Source organism: Bos taurus, chromosome 7, assembly GCF_002263795.3.
Source record: "Bos taurus isolate L1 Dominette 01449 registration number 42190680 breed Hereford chromosome 7, ARS-UCD2.0, whole genome shotgun sequence".
Classification (NCBI taxonomy): Eukaryota; Metazoa; Chordata; class Mammalia; order Artiodactyla; family Bovidae; genus Bos; species Bos taurus.
Window position 1 is genome coordinate 17,886,082 of NC_037334.1, and position 26,061 is coordinate 17,912,142.

At 44.6% G+C, this 26,061-nt stretch overlaps 1 protein-coding gene and 1 long non-coding RNA gene across 2 annotated transcripts in view; one reads left to right on the top strand and one right to left on the bottom strand.

Moving 5' to 3' along the window:
- The window catches only part of LOC112447358 (uncharacterized), a 52,894-nt gene extending 28,323 nt beyond the window's left edge, over positions 1-24,571 (bottom strand). The window contains exon 1 of the long non-coding RNA XR_003035510.2: positions 24,034-24,571. This is a non-coding gene — a long non-coding RNA (uncharacterized lncRNA). The remainder of the gene's footprint in view (positions 1-24,033) is intronic.
- Positions 17,784-22,606, top strand: CD70 (CD70 molecule). The gene is made up of 3 exons (NM_001319881.1): positions 17,784-18,131; positions 19,082-19,115; positions 22,212-22,606. Exons 1-3 carry the CDS (start codon positions 17,784-17,786, stop codon positions 22,604-22,606), a joined length of 777 nt encoding a protein of 258 aa, NP_001306810.1.
- Positions 24,572-26,061: the final 1,490 nt, after the last annotated feature.

A 26,061-nucleotide genomic window follows, 5' to 3' on the forward strand; every position in this document is an offset into this window, starting at 1 on the left:
AAACCCAGCTTGTACATCTGGAAGTTCTTTGTAACACTGACTGGCCTTTATTTCAGTCTGAAAATGTATCTCTTACAAGTGGATCTTTACTGCCACAGGATGGGGAAATGGATTGGGCTCCCCTTATGCCTAAGACTTTCTTCTATATTCAAAAGCCTGAGGAATTAGAAAAACTCTCCTGACCTTCTAAACAATCCCCTTCTAATTCCTCCCAACTCTTAGCAGATAGGCAAGCTGCTCCCTCTCTTGAAGGTTCCCTTATTCCTTCGGATTCTTCTGATCAAACTAAGACCCCCACCTCCCCAGAGGGACAATCCCTGCTGGGATAACATTTTATCAGCCAGTCTGCCCCTCTTATCAGGGACAATTTGGGCACTCTCCGGTCTAAATTTTAGCTACGAAACTATGACCTCAGGAAAACAAAGATGATTTTTGACAGCATGGCCACTGTATTCTTTAGACTCTGGAGAAAATTGGTTAACAAAAAAACTTTTTTTAAATTGAAAAATTGGTTTAAATCTGTGTTTTCCAACTACAAGAAAACTTTCCCCCCAAAGTCATAGGCCTTACAGTAATTTGGTAAATTATAACCGTGTAAGCAGAACTGAAACATTTATTTTTTCTATCTGCTCCCTCCAGAGACTGAAAACTCTTACCTTTCCAAGTAGCTTTGCCAGATAAATTAGGAAGGCTACTGCAAAAACAGGTACAGAAATCCCAGGGTATTTCCTGGACCTTGAAAAGGGAGGAATTGTCTACATCCATTACACAAAATCTCTAATAAGCCCTTGGCATGATTTTTCTAGCCCTGAGAGATCTTTTTCTTTCTTTCTTTCTTTTTTATTGAGACTCCTTATAAAAGTTTCAGTGAAGCAAGAAAGCCTATATGATCAGTTATAGTTATATAAATCATCAGGCCAAGTTTATTGAGACCAGACTTATTTTGCAAATCAATTAGTCTTCATTTGGCTATATTTGGTAGAAATTAGGGTAATTAAAAAAAAAAAAGAAATTAGGGTAATTTTAGAGAGAAAAAGATAATGTTTCAATGACTATTAAATGCCAGTTTTGCTAATATAGGTCTGCATTTACTAAGACTCACTTCCTGGATAGTTCGTTGCTGTTAATGTTATATTAACGTAAAGTTTAATTGAATTATTAAAAGACACTCTAAGTTTGTTTCTGAAGCTTATCTCAGTAATCAATTTTAGATGAAGATCAGATGCCCCACAAACTGCAGCCAGGGATTATTGATATATCGGAAAAGACATAATTTAAAGAACTACCTCCAACCTGGGTAGAAGGATCCTTATTAGGTGCTCTTAACAAGCTCATGCACAGTAAAACTGAAAGGAACTGACTCCTGGATTAATTTCTACTCACAAAGCGGCCCCGCACCGGACTGGCCTATAGAGAGGTCTGCTAACCTCAAAATCACCTTAAAACAACATTCAAACAGAGGACAAACTACACTCACACCAGGATGATAAAAAGACATCAGAAGTAGGTAGTTTACTAAGATACTGGACCTGACTTATGTGATCATTTATGGTGTTTTTCTGGCTTCTTGGACCTTTGCCTATGAATCAAATGTTTTTCTATCCACAGGTACCATCCTACATTCATTTTAAAAATCAATCCAATTATTGTGTTTGTGGTCAATCACCTTTATCTAGTCCTTCTAGGTTACTTTGGTGGATTTTTCTACTCCAAGGCTCTAATAGGTTGGCCCTTAGAAAATTTATTTAAAAGAAAATTATAGTAATGTTCAGGTCATTATTGATATTACTAGGTGGGATTCCCCTCACCTGGCCAGTTAATAAGCCCTGCTCCAATCCATATTTACTGGTGTAAATATGGATTTTCCTCTATTAACTCAAGCTCAATCAGAGCAACAAGCAAAATTTCACTCAGGGGATAAAATCTCCCACAATTATGGAATATATTTATGTAGTCAACACCAGGCTCCTCTAAGCTGGGAGTAATTAAATCATCAGTTCAGTTTAGTTCAGTCGCTCAGTCGTGTCCGACTCTTTGCGACCCCATGGACTGCAGCACCAACTCCTAGAGCTTGCTCAAACTCATCTCCATTGAGTCAGTGATGCCATCAACCATCTCATCCTCTGTTGTCCCCTTCTGCTCCTGCCTTCAATCTTTCCCAGCATCAGAGTCTTTTCAAATGAGTTAGTTCTTCGAATCAGGTGGCTAAAGTATTGGAGTTTTAGCATCAGTCCTTCCAGTGAATATTCAGGACTGATTTCCTTTAAGAATGACTGGTTGGGTCTCCTTGCAGTCCAAGGGACTCTCAAGAGTCTTCTACAACACCACAGTTCAAAAGCATCAATTCTTCGGTGCTCAGCTTTCTTTATAGTCCAACTCTCACATCTATACATGAAAAACTGGAAAAACCATAGCTTTGACTAGATGGACCTTTGTCAGCAAAATAATGTCTCTGCTTTTTAATATGCTGTCTAGGGTTGGTCTTAGCTTTTCTTCCAAGGATCAAGCATCTTTTAATTTCATGGCAGCAGTCACCATCTACAGTGATTTTGGAGCCCCAGAAAATAAAGTCTGTCACTGTTTCCATTGTTTCCCCATATATTTGTCATGGAGTGATGGGACCAGATGCCATGATCTTCATTTTTTGAATGTTGAGTTTTAAGCCGGCTTTTTCACTCTCCTCTTTCACTTTCATCAAGAGGCTCTTTAGTTCCTCTTCACTTTCTGCCATAAGGGTGTTGTCATCTGCATATCTGAGATTATTGATATTTCTCCCAGCAATTTTGATTCTAGCTTGCACTTCATCCAGCCCAGCATTTTGCATGATGTACTCTGTATATAAGTTAAATAAGCAGGTGACAATACACAGCCTTGATGTACTCTTTCCCCAGTTTGGAACCAGTCTGTCGTTCCATGTTTGGTTCCAACTGTTGCTTCTTGATCTGCATATAGGTTTTGTCAGGAGAAGGGTAGAGTGGTCTGGTATTCCCATCTCTTGAAGAATTTTCCACAGTTTGTTGTGATCTACACAAAGACGCTTACTCCTTGGAAGGAACATTATGACCAACCTAGATAGCATATTAAAAAGCAGAGACATTACTTTGTCAACAAAGGTCTGTCTCATCAAGGATATGGTTTTTCCAGTAGTCATGTATGGATGTGAGAGTTGGACTATAAAGAAAGCTGAACACCAAAGAATTGATGCCTTTGAACTGTGATGTTGGAGAAGACTCTTGAGAGTCCCTTGGACTGCAAGGAGATCCAACCAGTCCATCCTAAAGGAGATCAGTCCTGAGTGTTCATTGGAAGGACTGATGTTGAAGCTGAAACTCCAGTACTTTGGCCACCTGATGCGAAGAGCTGACTCATTTGAAAAGACTCTGATGCTGGGAAAGATTGAAGGCAGGAGGAGAAGGGGACGACAGAGGATGAGATGGCTGGATGGCATCACCAACTCCATGGACAGGAGTTAGTGATGGACAGGAGAGCCTGGGGTGCTGTGATCCATGGGGTCGAGAAGAGTTGGACACAACTGAGCGACTGAACTGAACTGAACGCAATCAAAGGCTTTGGCATAATCAATAAAGCAGAAGTAAATGTTTTTCTGGAATTCTCTTGCTTTTTCTATGATCCAACTGTGGCCAGAGGACTGGAAAATGTCAGTTTTCATTCCAACCTCAAATTAAATCATACTAAGGATAATCAGTATAGTAACACTAGGAAACTGGGCTGAGTGCCTTCTGGAGCGTACCAGTACATAATTCCCCCAAAAGATGAGAATTAATATAGCATAGACCAAGTCAGATGATCTCACTAGGCAGCACCTAATGAAAGTTCTTGACTAAATTCTTACTTAGGACTTTACTAATACTGCTGCGGCTGCTGCTGCTAAGTCGCTTCAGTCGTGTCCGACTCTGTGCGACCCCATAGATGGCAGCCCACCAGGCTCCCCGGTCCCTGGGATTCTCCAGGCAAGAACACTGGAGTGGGTTGCCATTTCCTTCTCCAATGCATGAAAGTGAAAAGTGAAAGTGAAGTCGATCAGTCGTGTCTGACTCTTCGAGACCCCATGGACTGCAGCCTACCAGGCTCCTCCATCCATGGGATTTTCCAGGCAAGAGTACTGGAGTGTGGTGCCATTGCCTTCTCCAAATGCTAGCTGTGGTATTTATAATTTGCTTATTTTTACAAAATTGTTTCTTGCATTACCAAGTGTGAAACTGAGTCTCTGAAAAAATGATCACATACAGTTCCTTGTAAGATCAATGATAGTAATAGTGTAACTCTCTATAGGGGAAGAAGCAATAAGAGGAAATGTTTTCCTGGACCATAAGAGGCTAATAAGGCAGATGGTCAAGAGAATTTTTTGCTACTTATAAGGCCAAGTCCAGTAATAGCACATTAAGTGGACTATCAGCAAAATTTTTGCCCGACCTGGGAATAAGAATTCCTAGCACCGTGAATAAAAATAACCAGGAAATGCTCCCCAAACTGTGGTCAAATTTATGACCATGAAAGGACCCTGCAGTCTGGAAACTGGCCCTTACTGTCTTCATCTACCTCTACAAAAATTAAATCGTGGCCACTGCAGCTGATGAACTTCAACACCCTCTGAAAGGAGTTCAGGGTGGAGATCAAGAATGAGGCACTCTGCAGTCTGGGAAAAACTGGCAGAGCAGGCCTTCAGATGTTAGATATCTTCAGGAGAAGATTTTATGAGCCCAAAGTCTTATATCTTCTCAATACCTAGAGAAACACTGGCATCATTTTTTAAATTAATTTTTATTGGAGTATAGTTGCTTTACAATGTTGTGTTAGTTTCTGCTGCTGCTAAGTCGCTTCAGTCGTGTCCAACTCTGTGCGACCCCGTAGACAGCAGCCCACCAGGCTCCCCCGTCCCTGGGATTCTCCAGGCAAGAACACTGGAGTGGGTTGCCATTTCCTTCTCCAATGCATGAAAGTGAAAAGTGAAAGTGAAGTCGCTCAGTCGTGTCCGACTCTTCGAGACACCATGGACTGCAGCCTATCAGGCTCCTCTGCCCATGGGATTTTCCAGGCAAGAGTACTGGAGTGGGGTGCCAGTACCTTGTCCAGTGTTAGTTTCTACTGTACAGCAAATGAATCAGCCATACATATGCATGTATACCCTCCCTTTGGGAGATCTTACCATCATGGCTCAGCTGGTAAAGAAACTGCCTGCAATGTGGGAGACCTAGGTTCAATCCCTGGGTTGGGAAGATCCCCTGGAGAAGGAAAATGCTACCCACTCCAGTATTGTGGCCTGGAAAATTCCATAGAATTTTCCATGTAGTCCCTGGGGAATAGAATTCTGTGTAGTCCCTGGGGTGGCCAAGAGTCGGACATGACGGAGCGACTTTCACTTTCCACTCATGTCACCACACCTCATTAAGTAGAGTTCTCTGTGTTATACAGTATGTTCTCACTAATTATCTATTTTATACATAGTATCTATAGCGTATATGTGTTAATTGCAATCTCCCAATTCTTCCCACCCCATCCTTGCCCACTTTGTATTAGAAACACTGACATCATTAACGATGACATCTACTTTGGCTATTAAGGAGAAATTTATAATAAAAAGTCAAAATGGAGTAGCTATGGTTCAGACATCCAAGGAAATAACTAGGTGACAATGTGGATGAGATTTCGGACAAGTCCTTGTATTGCTAAGAACTTAAGCTTTCTGAGGTGTGTCAGATGCCAGCAACCACTCTCAAAACGATGCCTTCTGGCAGTGGGTGACTGCAACCTTACTTTTTAAAGGTCTTCTCTTACAAGAGAACTAATACATTGTTAGACAATGAAATTGCTTTAGATCTTATGTTAATAAGAAGAGAAAACACACTGTATAGTGACCAATAACTCCTGTTAGGTATGTATTCCTACCACATCAAAAGCTAAAACCTACTTAGATCAAACTAGACAACTAGCCACCTGGCTACAAGTCTCCCCAAAGTGCCAGGTCTGGTTTGGATCTTAAAGAGACCTTCGCCCTTCATCCTCCCGAAAATGATTTCTTGTGGGTTCATGTCTTTCAGGGAGGAACTTGAGGCAGGAGATGGATGAGCCCCAGCTTGAGCAACTGGAGTTTGTTCCCTGTGGACAGGAATTCCTTAACAGCAGAAGCAAGAGACAGGCTTGGGCTCTGCCTAGATAAGAGATAAAAGACCACATATTCCTCATTCTGAAAGTCCAGAAGATCTTCCCAACTACACAAGAGACAGAAAGTCTCTTTGAAGGTCAAAGGGAGAGGGCACCACTTCATAGTAAGTGATACCAGCCTACCTATAGGCCTCTTTGCTGGAATTCATCTTGGCTAAGAGAAATATCAGTAACCTCAGATATGCAGATGACACCACCCTTATGGCAGAAAGTGAAGAGGAACTAAAAGCCTCTTGATGAAACTGAAAGAGGAGAGTGAAAAGGTTGGATTAAAGCTCAACATTCAGAAAACAAAGATCATGGCATCCGGTCCCATCACTTCATGGGAAATAGATGGGGAAACAGTGGAAACAGTGTCAGACTTTATTTTTGGGGGCTCCAAAATCACTGCAGATGGTCTGCAGCCATGAAATTAAAAGACGCTTACTCCTTGGAAGGAAAGTTATGACCAACCTAGATAGCATATTCAAAAGCAGAGACATTACTTTGCCAACAAAGGTTCATCTAGTCAAGGCTATGGTTTTTCCTGTGGTCATGTATGGATGTGAGAGTTGGACTGTGAAGAAGGCTGAGTGCTGAAGAATTGATGCTTTTGAACTGTGGTATTGGAGAAGACTCTTGAGAGTCCCTTGGACTGCAAGGAGATCCAACCAGTCCATTCTGAAGGAGATCAGCCCTGGGATTTCTTTGGAAGGAATGATGCAAAAGCTGAAACTCCAGTACTTTGGCCACCTCATGCAAAGAGTTGACTCATTGGAAAAGCCTCTGATGCTGGGAGGGATTGGGGGGCAGGAGGAGAAGGGGACGACAGAGGATGAGATGGCTGGATGGCATCACTGACTCGATGGACGTGAGTCTCAGTGAACTCTGGGAGTTGGTGATGGACAGGGAGGCCTGGCGTGCTGCGATTCATGGGGTCGCAAAGAGTCGGACACGACTGAGCGACTGAAATGAACTGAATTGAACCGAACCGAAGAGATGCACGCACACAGGAGATGACCCTGAGATAAAACACACATGGACTCAGAAGAGGCAAAGCAAGATGACTGGCCGGGGACTTCCTTGGTGGTCCAGTGGTTAAGACACAGGTTTTCACTACCATGGACATGGGTTCAATCCCTGGTTGGGGAACTAAGAACCCACCTCCCCACCAAAAAAAAGCTGGCCAAAGGAAACTTGGAAGACATGCCCTATAAAAAGGAAACCCAGAAGAACTGCTTCATAAGAGTGACTCACACTACCAGGAGGTAATATACAGCTGACTGGCTGGGGCCTTGTCACTGGCCACTAGTCCCTGGCAATCTGGTGGTTAGGAGTCAACGCTCTCATTGCTCCAGCCTGACGTCTATCTCTGGCCAGGAACTGAAATCCTGCTTCAAGTCACTACAGGCTGAGGCCACTGGAGATCAGTTCGTAGGATGGAGACGTGGACAGGGAGAACCAGGTGCTAAGATTGAGGGGTCCTGAGGTCCCATTTCCCAGGTGAAATCTCAGAAGTGAGAAGATATGTAGTTAAAGGGGAGCTGTAAGCTGAGAGGCCTCGGTCTCCCTCCTTACTGTTTAGGACCCTGGCAAAGACAGCACCAAGCTGCATAGCCCTAGGGCAACCTGGAGACATTCACAGCAGAGGGGCAACAAAGTTGGACAAACAGGACCGCTGAGATGGCTCCTTCAAGCTGCGCTTGGTTCCCAGGGGCGAGCTGACTTCCTACATCCAGATTCCCAGCCCCACCCCTGGGGCCTCTCCCCTCAATTCCCTCCCCTGCACTGTGCTGCTCAAAAGTCGTGAGGAAGGGGAAATTTAGCTGGCAAGGGGAAGGGAGCCCATCACATCCCCTCCCTGCAGCCTCTTCTAGCTTGCAGGTGGAGGAAGCTCTGGTTTCAATACTTCCTCAAACACCCCCAAACCACCCCAAGCAGAATTTCATAGTCCAGAGAGCAATCGATCGATGGAGCCCCTTAGGGCCCCCAGCCAGTAATCCAGAGTGGTGGGAAAACCCAGACAAGTGATGTAAATGTGCGAAGAAAACCCAGGCACAACACACCCTCAGCTCTTTGTTATGTGGATTAAGCTGATACATCTCTGAACCTGCATCCCTGAAAAATGGGAACCACTGCTGCTTGCTGCTGCTGCTAAGTCGCTTCAGTCGTGTCCGACTCTGTGCGACCCCATAGACGGCAGCCCACCAGGCTCCCCGGTCCCTGGGATTCTCCAGGCAAGAACACTGGGGTGGGTTGCCATTTCCTTCTCCAATGCATGAAAGTGAAAAGTGAAAGTGAAGTCACTCAGTCGTGTCCGACTCTTCGAGACCCCATGGACTGCAGCCTACCAGGCTCCTCCGCCCATGGGATTTTCCAGGCAAGAGTATTGGAGTGGGGTGCCATTGCCTTCTCCACAGCATCATCCAATTCCCAGGGCTCGGGTAAAAATTCCAAAAGGTCACACCTGAATGTATGGAGCTCAAATCTGATGCTTTGTTGACAACCTAGAGGGGTGGAATGCGGTGGGAGGTGGAAGGGAGGTTCAAGAAGGAGGGGACATATGTATACCTATGGCTGATTCATGTTGATGTATGGCAGAGAACAACACAATATTGTAAAGTAATTATCCTCCAATTGAAATTAAATAAATTTTTAATTAATGCTTTAAATCGTAATTGGAGGATGATAGCTTTACAATATTGTGGTAGTTTTTGCCATACATCTGCATGAATCAGCCACGTGTACACGTGCACTTCCCCCCATCCTGAGCCCCCCTCCCTCCTCCCTTCCCACCCTATCCCTCGGGGTTGTCCCAGAGCACCGCTTTGGGTGCCCTGCTTCATGCATCAAACTTGCACTGGTCACCTATTTTACATATGGCAATATACATGTTTCAGTGCTTTTCTCTCATATCATCCCACCCTTGCCTCTCCCACATAGTCCAAAAGTCTGTTCTTCACATCTGTGTCTCTTTTGCTGTCTTGCATATAGGGTCATCGTTACTGTCTTTCTAAATTCCATATATATGTGTTAATACACTGTATTAGCATTTCTCTTTCTGACTTACTCCACTCTGTATAATAGGCTCCAGTCTCATCCACCTCATTAGAACTGACTCAAATGTGGTCTTTTTATAGCTGAGTAATATTCCATTGTATATATATACAACAGCTACCTTATCCATTGGTCTGCCAAAGGACATCTAAACTGCTTCCATGTCCTAGCTATTATAAGCAGTGCTGCAATGAACATTGGGGTCCATGTGTCTCTTTCAATTCTGGTTTCCTCAGTGTGTGTGCCCAAAGTGCAATTCTATTTCCAGTTTTTTAAGGAATCTCCACACTGTTCTCCATGGTGGCTGTACTAGTTTGTATTCCCACCAACAGTGTAGGAGGGTTCCCTTTTCTCCATACCCTCTCCAGCATTTATCGTTTGAAGACTTTTTCATAGTAGCTGTTCTTACCAGCGTGAGACTTTTTCATGACAGCCATTCTCACCAGCGTGAGATGTTATCTCATTGTGGTTTTGATTTGTATTTCTCTAATAATTAGTGATGCTGAGCATCTTTTCATGTGTCTATTAGCCATCTGTATGTCTTCTTTGGAGAAATGTCTGTTTAGTTTTTTGGTCCACTTTTTGATTGGGTTGTTAGTTTTTCTGGTATTGAGCTGCTTGTATATTTTGGAGATTCTTTGTCAGTTTTTTTGTTTGCTATTATTTTCTCCCATTCTGAAGACTGCCTTTTCACCTTGCTTATAGTTTCCTTCATTGTGCAAAAGCTTTTAAGTTTAATTAGGTCCCATTTGTTTATTTTTGTTTTTATTTCCATTACTCTGGGATGTGGGCCTTAGAGGATCTTGCTGTGATTTATGTCAGAGAGTGTTCTGCCTATGTTTTCTTCTAAGAATTTTAGAGTTTCTGGTCTTGCATTTAGATCTTTAATCCATTTTGAGTTTATAAAAATAAATAAATTTTTAAAAATTTAAAATAAAAAGGTCATACCTGCCCAGTTCTTAGTATGGGAATAAGCCCTGGACGGGCTTCCCTGGTGGCTCAGATGGTAAAGAATCTGCCTGCAATGCGGGAAACCTGGATTCAATCCCTGGATCGGGAAAATCCCCTGGAAGAGAGCATGGCAACCCACTCCAGTATTCTTGCCTGGAGAATCCCCATGGACAAAGGAGCCTGACAGGCTACAGACCATGGGGTCACAAAGAGTCAGACACAACTGAGCAACTAAGCACAGCACAAGAGCCGGATAATGAATGAATCTTTGGGTTGCTTTTTTTTTTAATTGGAAGATAATTATTTTACAATATTGTGTTAGTCTCTGCCACACATCAACATGAAGCAGCCATAGGTATACAGATGTCCCCTTCCTCTTGAACCAAGAAAGATGGTACTGATGAATCTATTTGCAAGGCAGCAGTGGAGACACAGACATAGAGAACAGACTTTTGGACGCAGTAGGGGAGGGAGAGGGTGGGATAAATTGAGAGAGTAGCAGGGAAACATATACATGACCATATGTGATGTATGTCATTAGTGAGAATTCGCTGTGTGACACAGGGAGCTGACCTAGTGCTCTGTGATAACCTGGGGGGGCGGATGGGGTGGCAGCACGGAGGGACTTTGTTACCATGACATCTGCCACACTGAATTCATGTGTGTACATCTGTGTTTGCGACCTGTGCAAGTGCGCTCACAGAATGAAATCCTTGAAGTGAAACTGATGGATATCAGGGGAGGTACATTCTGGGATCTTGACTGATTTGCCAAAAACCTGTCCTTTCGAAAGGCTGGATCCATTTCAAATCCCAGCATGCATTATAGATGCTCCTCACCTACAGGCTTGCAGCACCATGAGTCTTCAAATTCATCCAAACGTTCTGATCATTTACCAAATTATGATCAGTGCAAAAGAAAAGATGCATTCCACGTGCTTATAGTTTTTAGTTATTTGGAACAGAGAGAGTATCATGCTTCATGTTCTATTGTATTTCTTTTTATAACCTGATTATTCATAGGCGTTTCATTTTCTAGAAAGTATTAATCACTTCTTACTGACTTAACTTCTGATTTATATCTTTTTTGTGTGTTTTGGCTGTTCTGGATTTTTGCTGATGCATGCTGGCTTTTCTGTACTCTTCTGTAACGAAGAGTAGCATGAGGGCTACTCTTCCTTACACTGCATGGGCTTCTCATTGCGGTGGCTTCTCTTGGCTCTAGGCATGCCAGCTTCAGGAGTTGCGGCTCACGGGCTCTAGAGCACTGGCTCAGTAGTTGTGGCACATGGGCTTAGTTGTTTCCAGGCATGTGGGATCTTCCCGGCCTGGGGATGGAAGCCGTGTCTTCTGCATTGGCAGGTGGATTCTTTACCACTGAGCCACCACGGAAGTCCTAAGTGATTTATATCTTAAGGAGAACAGTTTTGTCTACCTTTGGCCTTACAAACCATTTTTAATTTCTCTATCTTGCTGTTTGCGTATGTGTATGTGTTTAACTTCAAAGGTATTTTTAATGGAGGCATTATTAATTTACATGTGAAACTTAAGAACATTTCTCTCTTATATCTTCTTAGTTTTATTTTTTTCTAATAGACTTCACTGCACCCAGGTGAATTTTTGTGAATGTATCATAGTTTCAGTACTTTCATAAAAGTGGGGTCCAGCCACTTGCAGCTCAAAAACCAATAAAGATTCAAGTTTGTTGGAAAGAAAAGTTTACTTTATTTTGGATGCTGGCAATGGTTCGGGGAGAGGCAGGGGAGAGGGTGGACTCCTGTCCAAAAGCCAACTCCCCGCTACCCTGCTGCTGCTGCTGCTGCTGCTGCTAAGTCACTTCAGTTGTATCCGACTCTGTGCGACCCCATAGATGGCAGCCCACCAGGCTCCCCCGTCCCTGGGATTCTGCAGGCAAGAACTGTGGAGTGGGTTACCATTTCCTTCTCCAATGCATGAAAGTGAAAAGTGAAAGTGAAGTCTCTCAGTCGTGTCCAACTCCTATCGACCCCATGGACTGCAACCCACCAGGCTCCTCCATCCATGGCAAGAGTACTGGAGTGGGGTGCCATCACCTTCTCCGCCCTACCCTACTAACCTGGCCAAAATCAGTGGGCAAGAGCTTTTATACATGGATGGAGGGGGCTACCTGCAGAAACAGCTTCAATAGTCATCTTGAAATTGGTCATTGGTGGTTTGACCAATATCTTCTTGATTGCTTTAAGTACAGTTAATCTTCAGTTCCAGAGTTAGTTTGTTCCCATTTCCTTGAGACCAGTTCCTGGAATTGTAGCAGCTTATGTCAGGACTCCAGTCTGCTCATCATGTACTTAAATTCTTCCACCTGGTGGGAGTTTCAATATCTACAAGACAGCTCACAGTTTATGGTTCAGATTATTATCTACAGCCCTCAAGGAGGACCTAAAGGCCCTTCACCATGCTTAATGACTAAACTATTATTATTTAGTCTTGTTGAACTGTTTTCCTTTGTTTCTACATTTTCTCACTTGTCTGGTTAAACTTACTCTTTGGCTAAAGTTTTTCTACAAATGCGGTCAGAGATTGTGGGGTGGAAGGACCATAGCGCCCTGCTCCATTCCACTCCCACGGCTTTTTCTTTTTTTTTTTTAACACTTAAATCTGTGATCTTCACCTTGGCCGTGAAAGAGAGAGGATGTGCATTTTATTGCCAGGAGAAGCTGACCTCGTCTCTCTGTGTTGATCAGCCACCTGAACTTTGTGAATTGTTGTCTAGGGGCCTTTTGCTACCTTTCTAATCAGCATTTCCTGGAGGGGAAATAGCAAAGTTAAAAGTTAGCCTTTACTGAGCATTTGCTGTAAGCCCATGGTGCTTACAGCATGCTAAGGGCCTTGCATATATCTCTCTTTAAAACGTTATCACAGCCCATTTTATTTTATTTTTTTAATTTTTATTTTCATACATTTTTAAAGATTACTTTCCATTGGCAACTGCAATATTTGCAATTGCAAAATACTTTTAAGTGTTTTTTTTTTAAGATTTATTTATTTATCTGGCTATGGTCAGTCTTTGTTTCTATGCGATGGCTTTCTGTAGTTAAGCTGAGTGGGGTTACTCTATAGTTGAGATACGGGGGCTCAGGGTGGTGACTTCTTTTATTCTGTAGCACAGACTCTGGGCACATGGGCTTCAGTATTTGCAGCAGTGGGCTCCGAAGTTGGGGCGCACAGGCTTAGTTGCTCCTCAGCATGAGCGATCCTCCCAGACCAGGACTGAGCCTATGTCTCTGGCATTGTAAGGACAAGTGTTACCACTGGACCACCAGTAAGCCCCTTAACGTGTGTCTTTTGTTTTTTAAGATTTATTTGTTTTTGGCTGTGCTGGGTCTTCGTTGCTGTGCGAGGCCTTTCTCTAGTTGCCCAAGCAGGGACCACGCTCTAGTTGCAGCATATAAGCTTCTCATTGCAGTGTCTTCTCTTGTTGTGGAGCAAGGGCTCTGCAGCTCAAGGGCTTCAGCATTTGCGGCTCCGGAGCTCAAAAGTGCAGGCTCAGTAGTTGAGGCGCGCGGGCTTAGTTGCTCTGCAGCCTGTGGCATCTTCCTGGATAAGGGATTGAACCTGTGTACCCTGCATTGACGGGCAGACTCTTTACCACTGAGCCACCAGGGAAGCCCCTGTTTGTTTTTTAATAGTAGCATTTTTTTTTTAAATTTTGGCTGTGCTGGGTCTTTGGTGTGGCACTTGGCCTTTCTCCAGCTGTGTCATGCTGGGGGCTTCTCTTGTTGCTGAGCTTGGGCTCCAAAGTGTGTTCAGGCTCAGCAGCTGCAATGCACCAGTTTAGTTATACCCCGGCATGTGGCATCTTAGTTCCCTGACCAGGGATCGAACCCACGTCCCCTGCATTGGAAGGCGGATTCTTAACCACTGGACCACCAGGGAAGTCCCTAGTTATTAAAAAAATATTGTCTCTATTCCCCGTGGTGTACATCTCTGAGCCCATTTTACACCTGACAGTTTGAACCTTCCCCTCCCCCATCCCTATATTGCCCACCTGCCCACACACACTGGTAACTACTAGTTTGTTCCATAGGTGAGTCTGTTTCTTGTACCTTATTGTCACTAGTTTGTCATATTTCACAGCCCATTTTGTAGATGGAAACATTGAACTTAAACTGATGAGGGTGTGAATTTCCCAAAGACTAATATGGGACAGTCCGGAGACTGGAATCCAGGTGTGCTGAGGAACTCCAGATTCTACATGCTTAACTGCACTCAGCAGAAATTATTTTTGACTATGAATGGCTTTCAGCTTGATGGAGGTGGGGCAAGGACTCCAGATGGGCTGCAAAATACCATCAAAGGTCTGCAGTGGGGACCATGACAGGATGTGGATTAGAAGGTCCTAGAGATGGAGTTAGCCAGTGACGCTAGACTTGAACTCAGCGAGGAGGTACAGAGGAGGGACTTCCCTGGGGGTTCAGTGGTTAAGACTTCATCTTCCAATGCAAAGGGTGCTTGTTGGATCCCTGGCTGGGGAGCTAAGATTCCATATGCCTCATGGCTGAAAAACCAAACAATATTGTATCAAATTCAGTAAAGACTTTAAAAATGGTCCACATCAGGACTTCCCTGGTGGTCCAGCGGTTAAGAATCTATCTGCCAAAGCAAGGGACACAGGTTTGATCCCTGGTCCAGGAAGATTCCACATCCCCCAGAGTAACAAAGCCAGTGCACCACAATTACTGAACCCACATACCACAACTACTGAAGCGCACGCACCCTACAGGCTATGCTCCGCAACAAGAGAAGCCACTGCAATGAGAAGCCCCGCACGTCACAGTGAGAAAGTAGCCCCGCAACGAGAGAAAGCCTGTGTGCAGCAATGAAGACCCAGCACAGCCAAAAAATTAAGAATAAAATTATTTTTTAACAGTTTTTTTATGGGAGCTTCCCTAGCTGCCCAGTGGTTAAGACTTCACGCTCCCAATGCAGGGGGGCCAGGTTCAATCCCTGGTCAGGGAACTAGATCCCACATGCCACACCTGCATGTCGCAGCAGTCTAATAGATAAATAAAAAACTCAGCAAGACTGGCTTTTAAAAAATAGGATTTTTTTTAAAAATCTAAAAATTTTTTTCTAAAAATAAATGGTCCACAGCAAAAAACGTCTTAAAAAAAAAAAAAAAAGAACAAAGCAAGGGTTTCATCTAGTATGAAAGAAGGCTGGGGACAGTTCCAAAGATCAAGCCCCCAGGCCAAGGAGAGCTTGAGGTCCCTTTGAAGGTGCTGCTAGCTAAACCCCTAAGTCTTGGAAAACCAGGGCTTTCAAAAAGGAAATTCCTTTTGCAGTTGGGGGGTCTCAGTGGGTATACAATCCCTGGACCCCAGGAATTCTGGACACTTTTGACTCCCATCTTTATTCCACCTGCCCCCCCCATACCACCAAACGCTGCTGGCTTCAGCTGAAATCTATTCTGTATCCACCTTCTACCCCCACTCCCCCTGTCCCTACAACCCCCATCCCCCCATCCCAGGCCAGGCTACTATAACTTCTCACTCTGGGATGAAATTTTCAAGTCTCAGTGTCTACAAGTAAAGCCTCTAAGACTGCAGTCATGTACACTTGGTGACAGATTGTGACAGATTTTGTGCTACTAGTGGGGGTGAGTGCCTTGATTCACTGATACTAACTAGTATTGTCACAATCCTATAAGCCTAGGTGTTCTTCCTTCATCTTGTAGCTACAGGATTGTTACTGGTTTCCTGAGGCTGCCATATCCAAGGACCAGCAACCAGTGGCTTGAAACAACAGAACTGTACTCTTTCACAGTTCTGGAGGTTGGAGATCTGAAAATCAAGGCATCTGATGCTTTCAAAGGCTTTAGGGGAGAATCTTTCCTGGCCTATTCATGCCTTCTGGGGTTTGCGGGCAATCCTTGGGTTTTTTGGTGTGTATTGCATCAGTCTAATGTCGGCCTCCAACTTCCGTCTGTGTCTCCGTGTGTCCTCCCCTTTTCTTTACAACGTATGGACTACAAGAGCCCCCTCATCCTTACCTCTGCAAAGACCCTCTTCCCAAACGAGGTCACGTGCTGAAGTTCTGGGAGGACATATTCAAGCCACTACAGTCATCAAGAACAGATGCCCTCTGGGGCTCCCCTGGTTGTCCAGTGGTTAAGAATCTGCCTTGCAATGCAGAGAACAGAGGTTCGATCCCCAGTTCAGGAACTAAGATCCCACATGCCACAGAGCAGGTAAACGGTGAGCCACAAGTACTGAAGCCTGTGTGCCCTAGACCCTGTGCCATGCAACAGGAGAAGCCCACACACCACAGCTAGAGAAACCCGTGCGTAGCAACAAAGACCCAGCACAGCCAAAACAAAATTAAAAAAAAAAAAAGAAAGAAAGACAGCAGGTGTCCTTCAAGGCCACAGAGCAACAGAACCGAAAGGCTCTGTGGCATGTTGACAAAACCTGGCCCCGCCTCTGCTTCTCCTCTCTTCCTATTGGGCAGGTTGGTCACGTGACCTCCATTAGGGTCCAGGGTGCACAGGCTTCAGTACTTGTGGCTCACCGTTTACCTGCTCTGTGGCATGTGGGATCTTAGTTCCTGAACTGGGGATTGAACCTCTGTTCTCTGCATTGCAAGGCAGATTCTTAACCACTGCACCACCAGGGGAGCCCCAGAGGGCATCTGTTCCTGATGACTGTAGTGGGACCCGTGGTCCCACCACGGGTGCCAGGGAGGCTGGGAAGATGGAGAGGAGCACAGAGATATTTGGGGACCCCTCTTTGATGGCACTAGTGATACAGAACCTGCCTGCCATGCAGGAGACGTAAGTGACTAAGGTTTGATCCCTGGTTTGGGAAGATCCTCTGGGGGAGGAAATGGCAACCCACTCCAGTGTTCTTGCCTGGAGAATCCCATGTACAGAGAAGCCTGGTGGGCTACAGTCCATGGGATAGCAAAGAGTCAGACACAACTGAAGCAACTTAGCACCTCCATCCCTGGGGCTTCCCAGGTGGCTCAGCAGTAAAGAATCTGCCTGCCAATGTAGGAGACAAGGATTCAATCCCCGGGTCAGAAAGATCCCCTGGAGTAGGAAATGGCAACCTACTCCAGTGTTCTTGCCTGGGAAATCCCATGGACAGAGGAACCTGGTGGGCTGTAGTCCATGGGGCCCCAAAGGGTCAGACTCGACTTAGCCCCTGAGCACCTTCCTCCCTGAGTGTTGTGGCTGTATCCCAGAACTCAGCAGAGTATCTGGTCCGTAGTGGTGTTCAGTGAAGGTTTGTTGAATAAACAAATGAGTGCCAGAAAGGTGGGGAGGGTGGTGTTAGTTGCTAAGTCGTGTCCGACTCTTTTACAACCCTGCGGACTATAGCTCCCCCAGCCTCCTCTGTCCATGGGATTCTCCAGGCAAGAATACTGGAGTGGGTAGCCATTCCCTTACTCAGGGGATCTTCCAGACCCAGGGGTCGAACTCAGATCTCCTGCATTACAAGCAGATTCTTTACCATCTGAGCCACCACAGAAGCCTGGGGAGGGTGGGGAGCCATATAAATAAAATCAAGGAGCACCCTGGTCCACTTACTCTGCAGACTGGGGACCAACAGCAGCTGGAGGGGACTTCCCTCCATGGTAGAACGAGCCTGGTCCCTCCCTTTGACGGACATCCCCAGGGAGGGGCATGGTTGGTCCCTGGCAGGTTCAGACAGGCTGAGAGGGCCCCGTGGCTGTGAGAAAGCTGAAGCTTCCTTCCCCCTTCCTGCCTGCCCTCTGCGCACCCTCCCTGCTGCCACACAGCTGATGAAGTGCTCGTGGAGGACCATGATGGCACCAGAGGAGGCTGCAAGCTGCCAGGTGCCCCGCTGGCCCTGGGCATCCATCCTGAGGGTGACTATCTCAGTGCTTCTTAGCACAGGCACATGCTACCTCGTCTGCAACCTGTGCTTCAGCCAGCAGCAGCAGCTGGATTCAACCAGGGTGAGTCTAAAAGGGTATAGGATAAGAGAGAGGGGGAGAGACAGGAGTATGCTACCTGGGAACCTCTGGGTGGGGACTGGACCCTGGGGTGGGGGGCGAGGGGCAACAAGTGGGGAAAAAAAGCAAAGGGGTGTTGAGCAAGAGAACAGACTAACAGACTTATGACCAAAAAAAGAAAAGAAAACAAAAATCAGAATGAGACGGATATAAATCTGCCAGGGGGACTTCCCTGGTGGTCCAGGGGTTAAGATTGCGTGCTTCCAATCCCGGTTGTGTAGGTTCGACCCCTGGTTAGGGAGTTAAGGTCCCACAGGCCCCCCCAGAGTGGTAGCAACAGCAAGAAAATCCGCCAGGAAGAAACATGCGGTAGAAAGGAACAGAGAGAGAGAGACGAGAGCACGGGGTAACAAGCAGGGGCAAGTCTGCCTGCCAGGGGTCTCCAGCTCAGGATAGTCAGCTCTGCCCGGGAGGTAAACCCCGGGTGGAGATCCCAGGCTGGAGGGTGCATCTGAGAAAGATACATTTCACATGGGCCTGGAAAATGACTCGTCTTTGGGGTTCCCCCAGCAGGCTGACTCAGAGGCTGCTGGGGGCTTCACGGAGTTGGGGAAGGGCAGTTCTGGGACCTCCAAGGATGGGGGGAGCCCTGGACACCCACCACAGGTGCCGACTTTGGAGGTTACATTAGGTTTTGCAGGCAAGAAAGGCAGATGTGCGAGGCGACCTGGGTTACATCCTGTAAACTAAGTTCTTCTGAAGGTCTTCTCTTTGTGCTCAGGGCTGGTTCGAATCTACTTCCTCTTTATGAGCTCTTCACAAAGGCTCCAAGTCAGCCCCATGGAATGAGGGGTGGATAAGAAGGATGCACTGAGAAAAAAGTGCTCTTGACTCGAGGGATCACTCCAGACCCCTGACGCTTAGGTGCTTAGCTCTGTTTTCTTTTCTTCCAGTGGGACTTAGCAGAGCTCCAGCTGAATCATACAGGTAACCCGGGATATGCGTGTGTGTCGGAGAAAGAGAAAAGAAGGTGGGTGGGGGAGAGAGAGAGAAAGAGAAAATGAGAAGGGATGAGAAAAAGAAAGAAAGACCGGGCGATACAGCAGTCTGTTTCTGGGTGCCTGCTTCCTTTCTGAGCATTTTATTTTCTCCCATGGGAGAGCTCAAACCGACTCAACTAAGCCAATAGCCACGACTAACATGCCTTCGTTCATGTCACAAATGTTAATTCGGCAGCTACCATGAGGCAGGCTCCATTCTGGGTGCCCGTATTGCCAACATAACAGAAATCCCTGCCCTGTCGGGGCTTCCCTGCTACCAAAGGGATCAGAAAATAAATAAATGAACAAGTTAAATACGTAGCATGCCAAGTAGAGTGAAACACGCACCTGGTACTTTTTGGGGAATATTAAGTACGGGAGGAGGATCGGGCATGTCAGGGTTGGGCGTGCCCTTGAAAATGTGGTCACCAGGGAGGGTGTCCCAGCGAAGAGGGCTTTAGAGCAAGGACGTAAAGGAATGTGAGGGAGGGTGCCTTTTGGCAGTCCCCTCCCAGCCCCTCTCTAACCCTCTTCCTCTTTGGGTCTCTCCCACACTCATCCCCAGGGGTTTGGGTGTGTTCATTCCATTTTGTAACAAATGGAAACCCTACTCATCTTTCTCTGGGGGCTTTCTGATCGGGCTGCTATGACAGAAGAACAGAAAGGCTGACATAAACAAGATATCTCTCTCTCATGGTGCCAGGGGCTGTGAAATCCAAGGTCAAGGCACCAGCAGGTCTGGCTGTCTGGTGAATGCCCTCTTCCTGGTTCATAAACAACCGGTCATCTTTTTGCTGTATTTTTATATGGCGGAAAGGGGAGGAGAGGAAAGAGAACTCTCTGGGCTCTTGCTCTCTCTACCTCTTGCTCTCTCTCCCTATCTTTCTAAATTGAGACAGAGTTGACATATAACATTGCATCCATTTCAGGCATACAACATAGGTCTATATTTGTATATATTACAAACTGATCACCACAATGTCTTGCTAACACCCATCACCACACACAGTTACAATTCTTTTTTTCTTGTCATGAAACTTGTAAGACCTACGCTCTTCAGTTCTGTTCAGTTGCTCAGTCGTGTCCGACTCTTTGCAACCCCATGAACAGCAGCAAGCCAGGCCTCCCTGTCCATCACCAACTCCCGGAGTCCACCCAAACCCACGTCCATTGTGTTGGTGATGCCATCCAACCATCTCATCCTCTGTCGTCCCCTTCTCCTCCTGCCCCCAATCTTTCTCAGCATGAGCCGCTTCCAAATATACAACACAGTATACTTAACTCTAGTTAGTACGCTCTACATTACATCGCCAGTACTTAGTTTATAACTTTTTCATAAGTTTTTGCGTCCGACCACCTTCACCTATTTTACCCACCCACTCCCCGCCTCTGGCAGCCACTGATCTGTTCTTTGTATCTGTAGCCATGTGTTTGGGATTCGTTTTAGGTTGCACATAAAGGAAGTCAGACAGTATTTGTCTTTCTCTGTCTGACTTATTTCACTTTAGCATAATGACCTCTAGGTCTACGCATGTTGTCACAACTGGCAGAATTTCTTTCTTTTTGTGGCTGAATTAGATAGATAGATGGGCTTCCCTTGTGACTCAGCTGGTAAAGAATCCACCTGCAATTCTGGAGACCTGGGTTCAATCCCTGGGTTGGGAAGATCCCCTGGAGAAGGGAAAGGCTACCCATTTCAGTATTCTGGCCTGGAGAATTCCATGGGCTGTATAGTCCGTGGGATCGCAAAGAGTCAGACTAGGCAACTTTCACTTTCACTTTAGATAGATATAGATGTGTGTTTATAATATCACATGTATAATACATAGTAATATATATATCACATCTATATCCATTTTAGGTATATGTGTAATATACATTTATATATACACACACACAGACATAAAATACATACATGCTGTGCTGTGCTTAGTTGCTCAGTTGTGTCTGACTCTTTGTGACCCCATGGACTGTAGCCCCCAAGTCTCCTCTGCCCATGGAATTCTCCTGGCAAGAATACTGGAGTGGGTAGCCAGTTCCTTTCTCCAGCGGGTCTTCCCAACCCAGGGATTGAACCCAAGTCTCCCAAATTGATGGATTCTTTACCTTCTGAGCTACCAGGGAAGCCCAAGAATATTGGAGTGGGTAGCCTATCCCTTTTCCAGGGGATCTTCCCAACCCAGGAATTGAACCGGGATCTCCTGCATTGCAGGTGGATTCTTTACCAGCTGAGCTACCAGGGAAGCCCCATAATACATACATATGTATATGTATACACATAGGTATGGGGCTCCCCAGGTGGCTCAGTGGGTAAAGAACCTGCCTGCACTGCAGGAGAAGCAGAAGACTCAGGTTGAAGTCTCAATCCCTGGACTGAGAAGATCCCCTGGAAAGGGCATGGCTACCATCCCAGTGTTCTTGCCTGGAGAATCTCATGGACAGAGGAGCCTGGTGGGCTACAGTCCACGGTGTCACAAAGAGTCAGACATGACTGAAGTGGCTGAGCACACACAGGCATACTGTGTATATGTACACACGTATGGATGGATATGGGCTTCCCTGGTGGCTCAGTCAGTAAAGAATCTACCTGAAATGAAGGAAACCACCACCTGTCAATGCAGGAGACACGGGTTCAATCCCTGGATCAGGATGATACCCTGGAGAAGGAAATGGTAACCCACTCCAGTATTCTTGCCTGGGAAATCCCATGGACAGAGGAGCCTGCCTGGCTACAGCCTGTGGGGTTGCAAAGAGTAGGACACGACTTAGCGACTAGGCCACCACCACCTTGTATAGATGTATGTGTGTGTGTATATGTGTGTATGTATATATTACATCTTCTTCATCCATTCATCCATCAGTGGATATGGGGTCTCTTTTACAAGGTCTCCACCTTCTTGCTCTAAACACTTCTGAACACCCCACCTTCTAATACCATCCCCTTGGAGGTTAGGCTTCAACATTCGAGTTTGGGGCATTCCCTCTATAGCACTCAGTTTCCCTATATCTCCATCCTTCCACCCCTCCCTCACAACCCTCCCAGGGTCGCGGCAGGACCCCAGGCTGCCCTGGCAGGGGAGCCCCGCCCTGGGACGCTCCTTCTTGCATGGGCCAAAGCTGGACGACAACGGGCAGCTGCAGATCCAACGTGATGGCATTTATAGGCTGCACATCCAGGTGACATTAGCCAACTGCTCCTCCTCCACGTGGACCGCCGAGCCCCAGAGAGCTACGCTGACGGTAGCCATCTGCTCCCCTGCCGCGCACAGCATCAGCCTGCTACGCCTCAGCTTCCACCGCGGAGGCTGCTGGGTCGCCTCCCAGCGCCTCACCTTCCTGGCTCGCGGGGACATTCTCTGCACCAACCTTACTCTGCCTCTGTTGCCTTCCAGAAACGCTGATGAGACTTTTTTTGGGATTCAGTGGGTGCACCCTTGACCCTGGCACTTCCTAGCCCAGGTTTTTAAATACACTTTTTTTTCTCTTTCTTTCTTTTCTTGCTCTCTTTTTCTTTCTCTTTCCTTTTCTTTCTTTTTCTTTATCTTTGTTTCTTTCTTTCCTTGCTTACTTTTCTTTCTTTTTTCTTTTGCTTTGTTTCTTTTTCTCTTTCTACCTTTCCTTTTCCTTCTCTTTCTTTTTTTTTTTTTTTAGCCCCCACTTTATAACATGTGAGATCTTAGTTCCCCAGCCAAATATGGAATTCACACCCCTTGCATTTGAAGGGCAGAGTTTTAACCCCTAGACTGTCTTGAGAGTGCATTGTTAAAGCATAGGAATATAATTGATATTTCTATATTGATTTGGGGGCTTGGGAGCTTTTTTTTTTTAATTAATATTAAAATATTTTTCTAAAAGCTCTTCCTTTCCAAGTATGATACTTTTTTTTTCCCCTCATACAACATGTGGGTCACTTCACACTTGTATCTTTAGGATAAATTTCTAGAAGTGGAATGGCTGGGTCCAAGACGATGTGTTTATAATTTTGATATTTATTAACAAATTGGCCTCCATAGGTGTTGAGTCAATTTAGATTTTTAGTCTACTGTGTGTGAGCGTGGCTGCTCCATGGGATATGAAAGAAAGCTTTTTCTTTGTCTTATTTCTAGTAAAAGGGAAGCCTGACTGCCCTCCATACTTCAGTGTCACTTAAGTCATTTATATTTTCTTTTCTGTAAAAGCATGCGTAGACACTCTTTTTTTAAAATTGAGGTGAAATTCACATAACATAAAATTAGCCCTCTTAAAGTGTACATTCACGTAACTATATTCAACATCTTGTAGCAAAACAAAATGGAGAAGAATATGACTCTCCAAACACCACAAGTTGTCATTTCTCTAGCCTGTGGTAAGTACATGAGAAGAACTTAACGAGGAAAAGAGTTAGCAGTGACTCATAAGTTAAGAAGAGAATGGAAGAGGGACTGAGAATAGAATCTCCTGATAGTGCAGAAATGAGCATAAACAGGAGGTAAATACTTTCAAAATGTATTCTTATGTATTCTTAGGTACTTTTGTGATAAAAGAAGATAATAATAAGGCTAACATTATCCTGATACCAAAGCCAAAGACACTACAGGAAAAGAAAGTTATAGACCAATATACCTGACAAGTATAGATACCAAAATCCTCAGCAAAATATTAACAAACCAAATTCAACAGTACATTTGAAGGGTCATACACATGATCCAGTGGGATTTATTCTAGGGAAGCAAGGATGGTTCAACGTGTGCAAATAATCAATGTAATACACCGCATTAACAGAATGAAAGATGAAAAACCATCTCAGCAGATGCAGGAAAATCATTTCCCCAAACTCAACATTCATTCATGATAAAACACTCAACAGATCAGTAGAGGGAACTTACCTCAAGATAATAAAGGCCATATATGATAAGTCCTCGGAGAAGGCAATGGAACCCCACTCCAGTACTCTTGCCTGGAAAATCCCATGGGCAGAGGATCCTGGTAGGCTGTAGTCCATGGTGTCTCGAAGAGTCGGACACGACTGAGCGACTTCACTTTCACTTTTCACTTTCATGCATTGGAGAAGGAAATGGCAACCCACTCCAGTGTTCTTGCCTGGAGAATCCCAGGGATGGAGGAGCCTGGTGGGCTGCCGTCTATGGGATCGCACAGAGTTGGACACGACTGAAGTGACTTAGCAGTATGATAAGTCCACAGCTTACATCTTATTCAATGATGAAAACCTGAAAGCTCTTCCTGTAAGATCAGGAACAAGACAAGGACACCCACACTCTCACCACTTTTATTCAACAAAGTACTGAAGGTCCTAGCCAGAGTAATTAGGCAGAAAAAGAAGTAAAAGACATCCAAATGAGGAAGGAAGAAGAAAAATTGCCTCTATTTGTAGATTATATAATTTTATATATAGAAAACCCTAAATACTCCACACACAAAAAATGTTAAAATTAGCAAACAAATTTAGTAAAGTTGCAGAGTACAAAATCAATATACAAAAGTCAGTTTTGTCTCTATGCATTAACAGTGAACTATCAGAGAAATTAAGGAAACAATCCCATTTATAATTGCACAGAAAATTTAATCAAGGAGATGAAAGGTAAATTTACTGAAAACTATAAGACAGTGATGAAATTGAAGAGGACACAAATAAATGGAAAGATATTCCATGATCATGGATTGGAAGAATTATTATGTTCAAAATGTCTATATTACTCAGAGCAAACTATAGGTTCAATGCAACCCCTATCAAAATTTCAAAGGCACTTTTCACAGGAAAAGCAGTCCTCAAATTGCATGGAGCCACAAAAGACCCCAAAGAGCCAAAGCAAACTTAAGAAAGAAGAACAAAGCTGCAAGCACCATAGCTCCTGATTTCAAACTATATCACAAAGTTACAGTAATCAAAACAGCATAATAGTACTGGCATAAAAATAGACACACAGATCAGTGGAACAGAAGAGAGAAACCAGAAATAAGTATATGCATAGTTGATAAATTAATTTATGAAAAATGAGCCAAGAATATACCATGGGTAAAGCCAGCCACTTCAATAAACAGTACTGGGAAAACCAGACAACCACATGGAGAAGAATGAAACTGAATCCTTACCTTACACCATACATAAAAATAAACTCAAAAAGGATTAAAGATATCAACATAGTGGTAAATTCCTTAATACTTGTCTTGGAAATGATTTTTTTTGGATTTGACACCAAAAGAAACAGCAACAAAAGCAAAAAAAAACCAAGTTGGACTATATCAAATTAAAGTACTTCTGCACAGCAAAGGAAACCATCAACCAAAGGAAAAGACAACCTAGGGAATGGGAGGAAATATTTGAAAGCCATATATCTGACAATGGATTGGTACACAAATGTATAATGAACTCATACAACTCAATAGCCAAAAAAAAAAAAAAAATCCAACTTTTAAAAATGAGCAGATGGACCAAATAGACTTTTTTACAAAAAGAGACTCACAAATGGCCAACAAGTATATGAAAAGGTACTCAACATCACTAATCGTTAGGAAAACGCAAATCGAAACCATGATGATCACACCTATCAGATGGCTGTTATTAAAAAGACAACAAATGACAAGTGTTGGCAGTGAAGTAGATAAGTAGAACCCTAGTACACCGTTGGTGGGGAGGTAAATTGGTGCAATTGCTATGGAAAGCAGTATGGAGACTCCTCAAAAAGTTAAAAATAGAACTACCATATGACCCAGCAGTTCCTCTCCTGGGTATTTATCCAAAAATTTAAAAACACTAATGAGAAAAGATACATGCACCCCTGTGTTCATTGCAGCACTATTCATAATAGCCAAGATATAGAAACAACCTAAGTGCCCAACAATAGACAAATGGATAAAGAAGTTGAGATAGACAGACAGATGATGGAATATCGTTG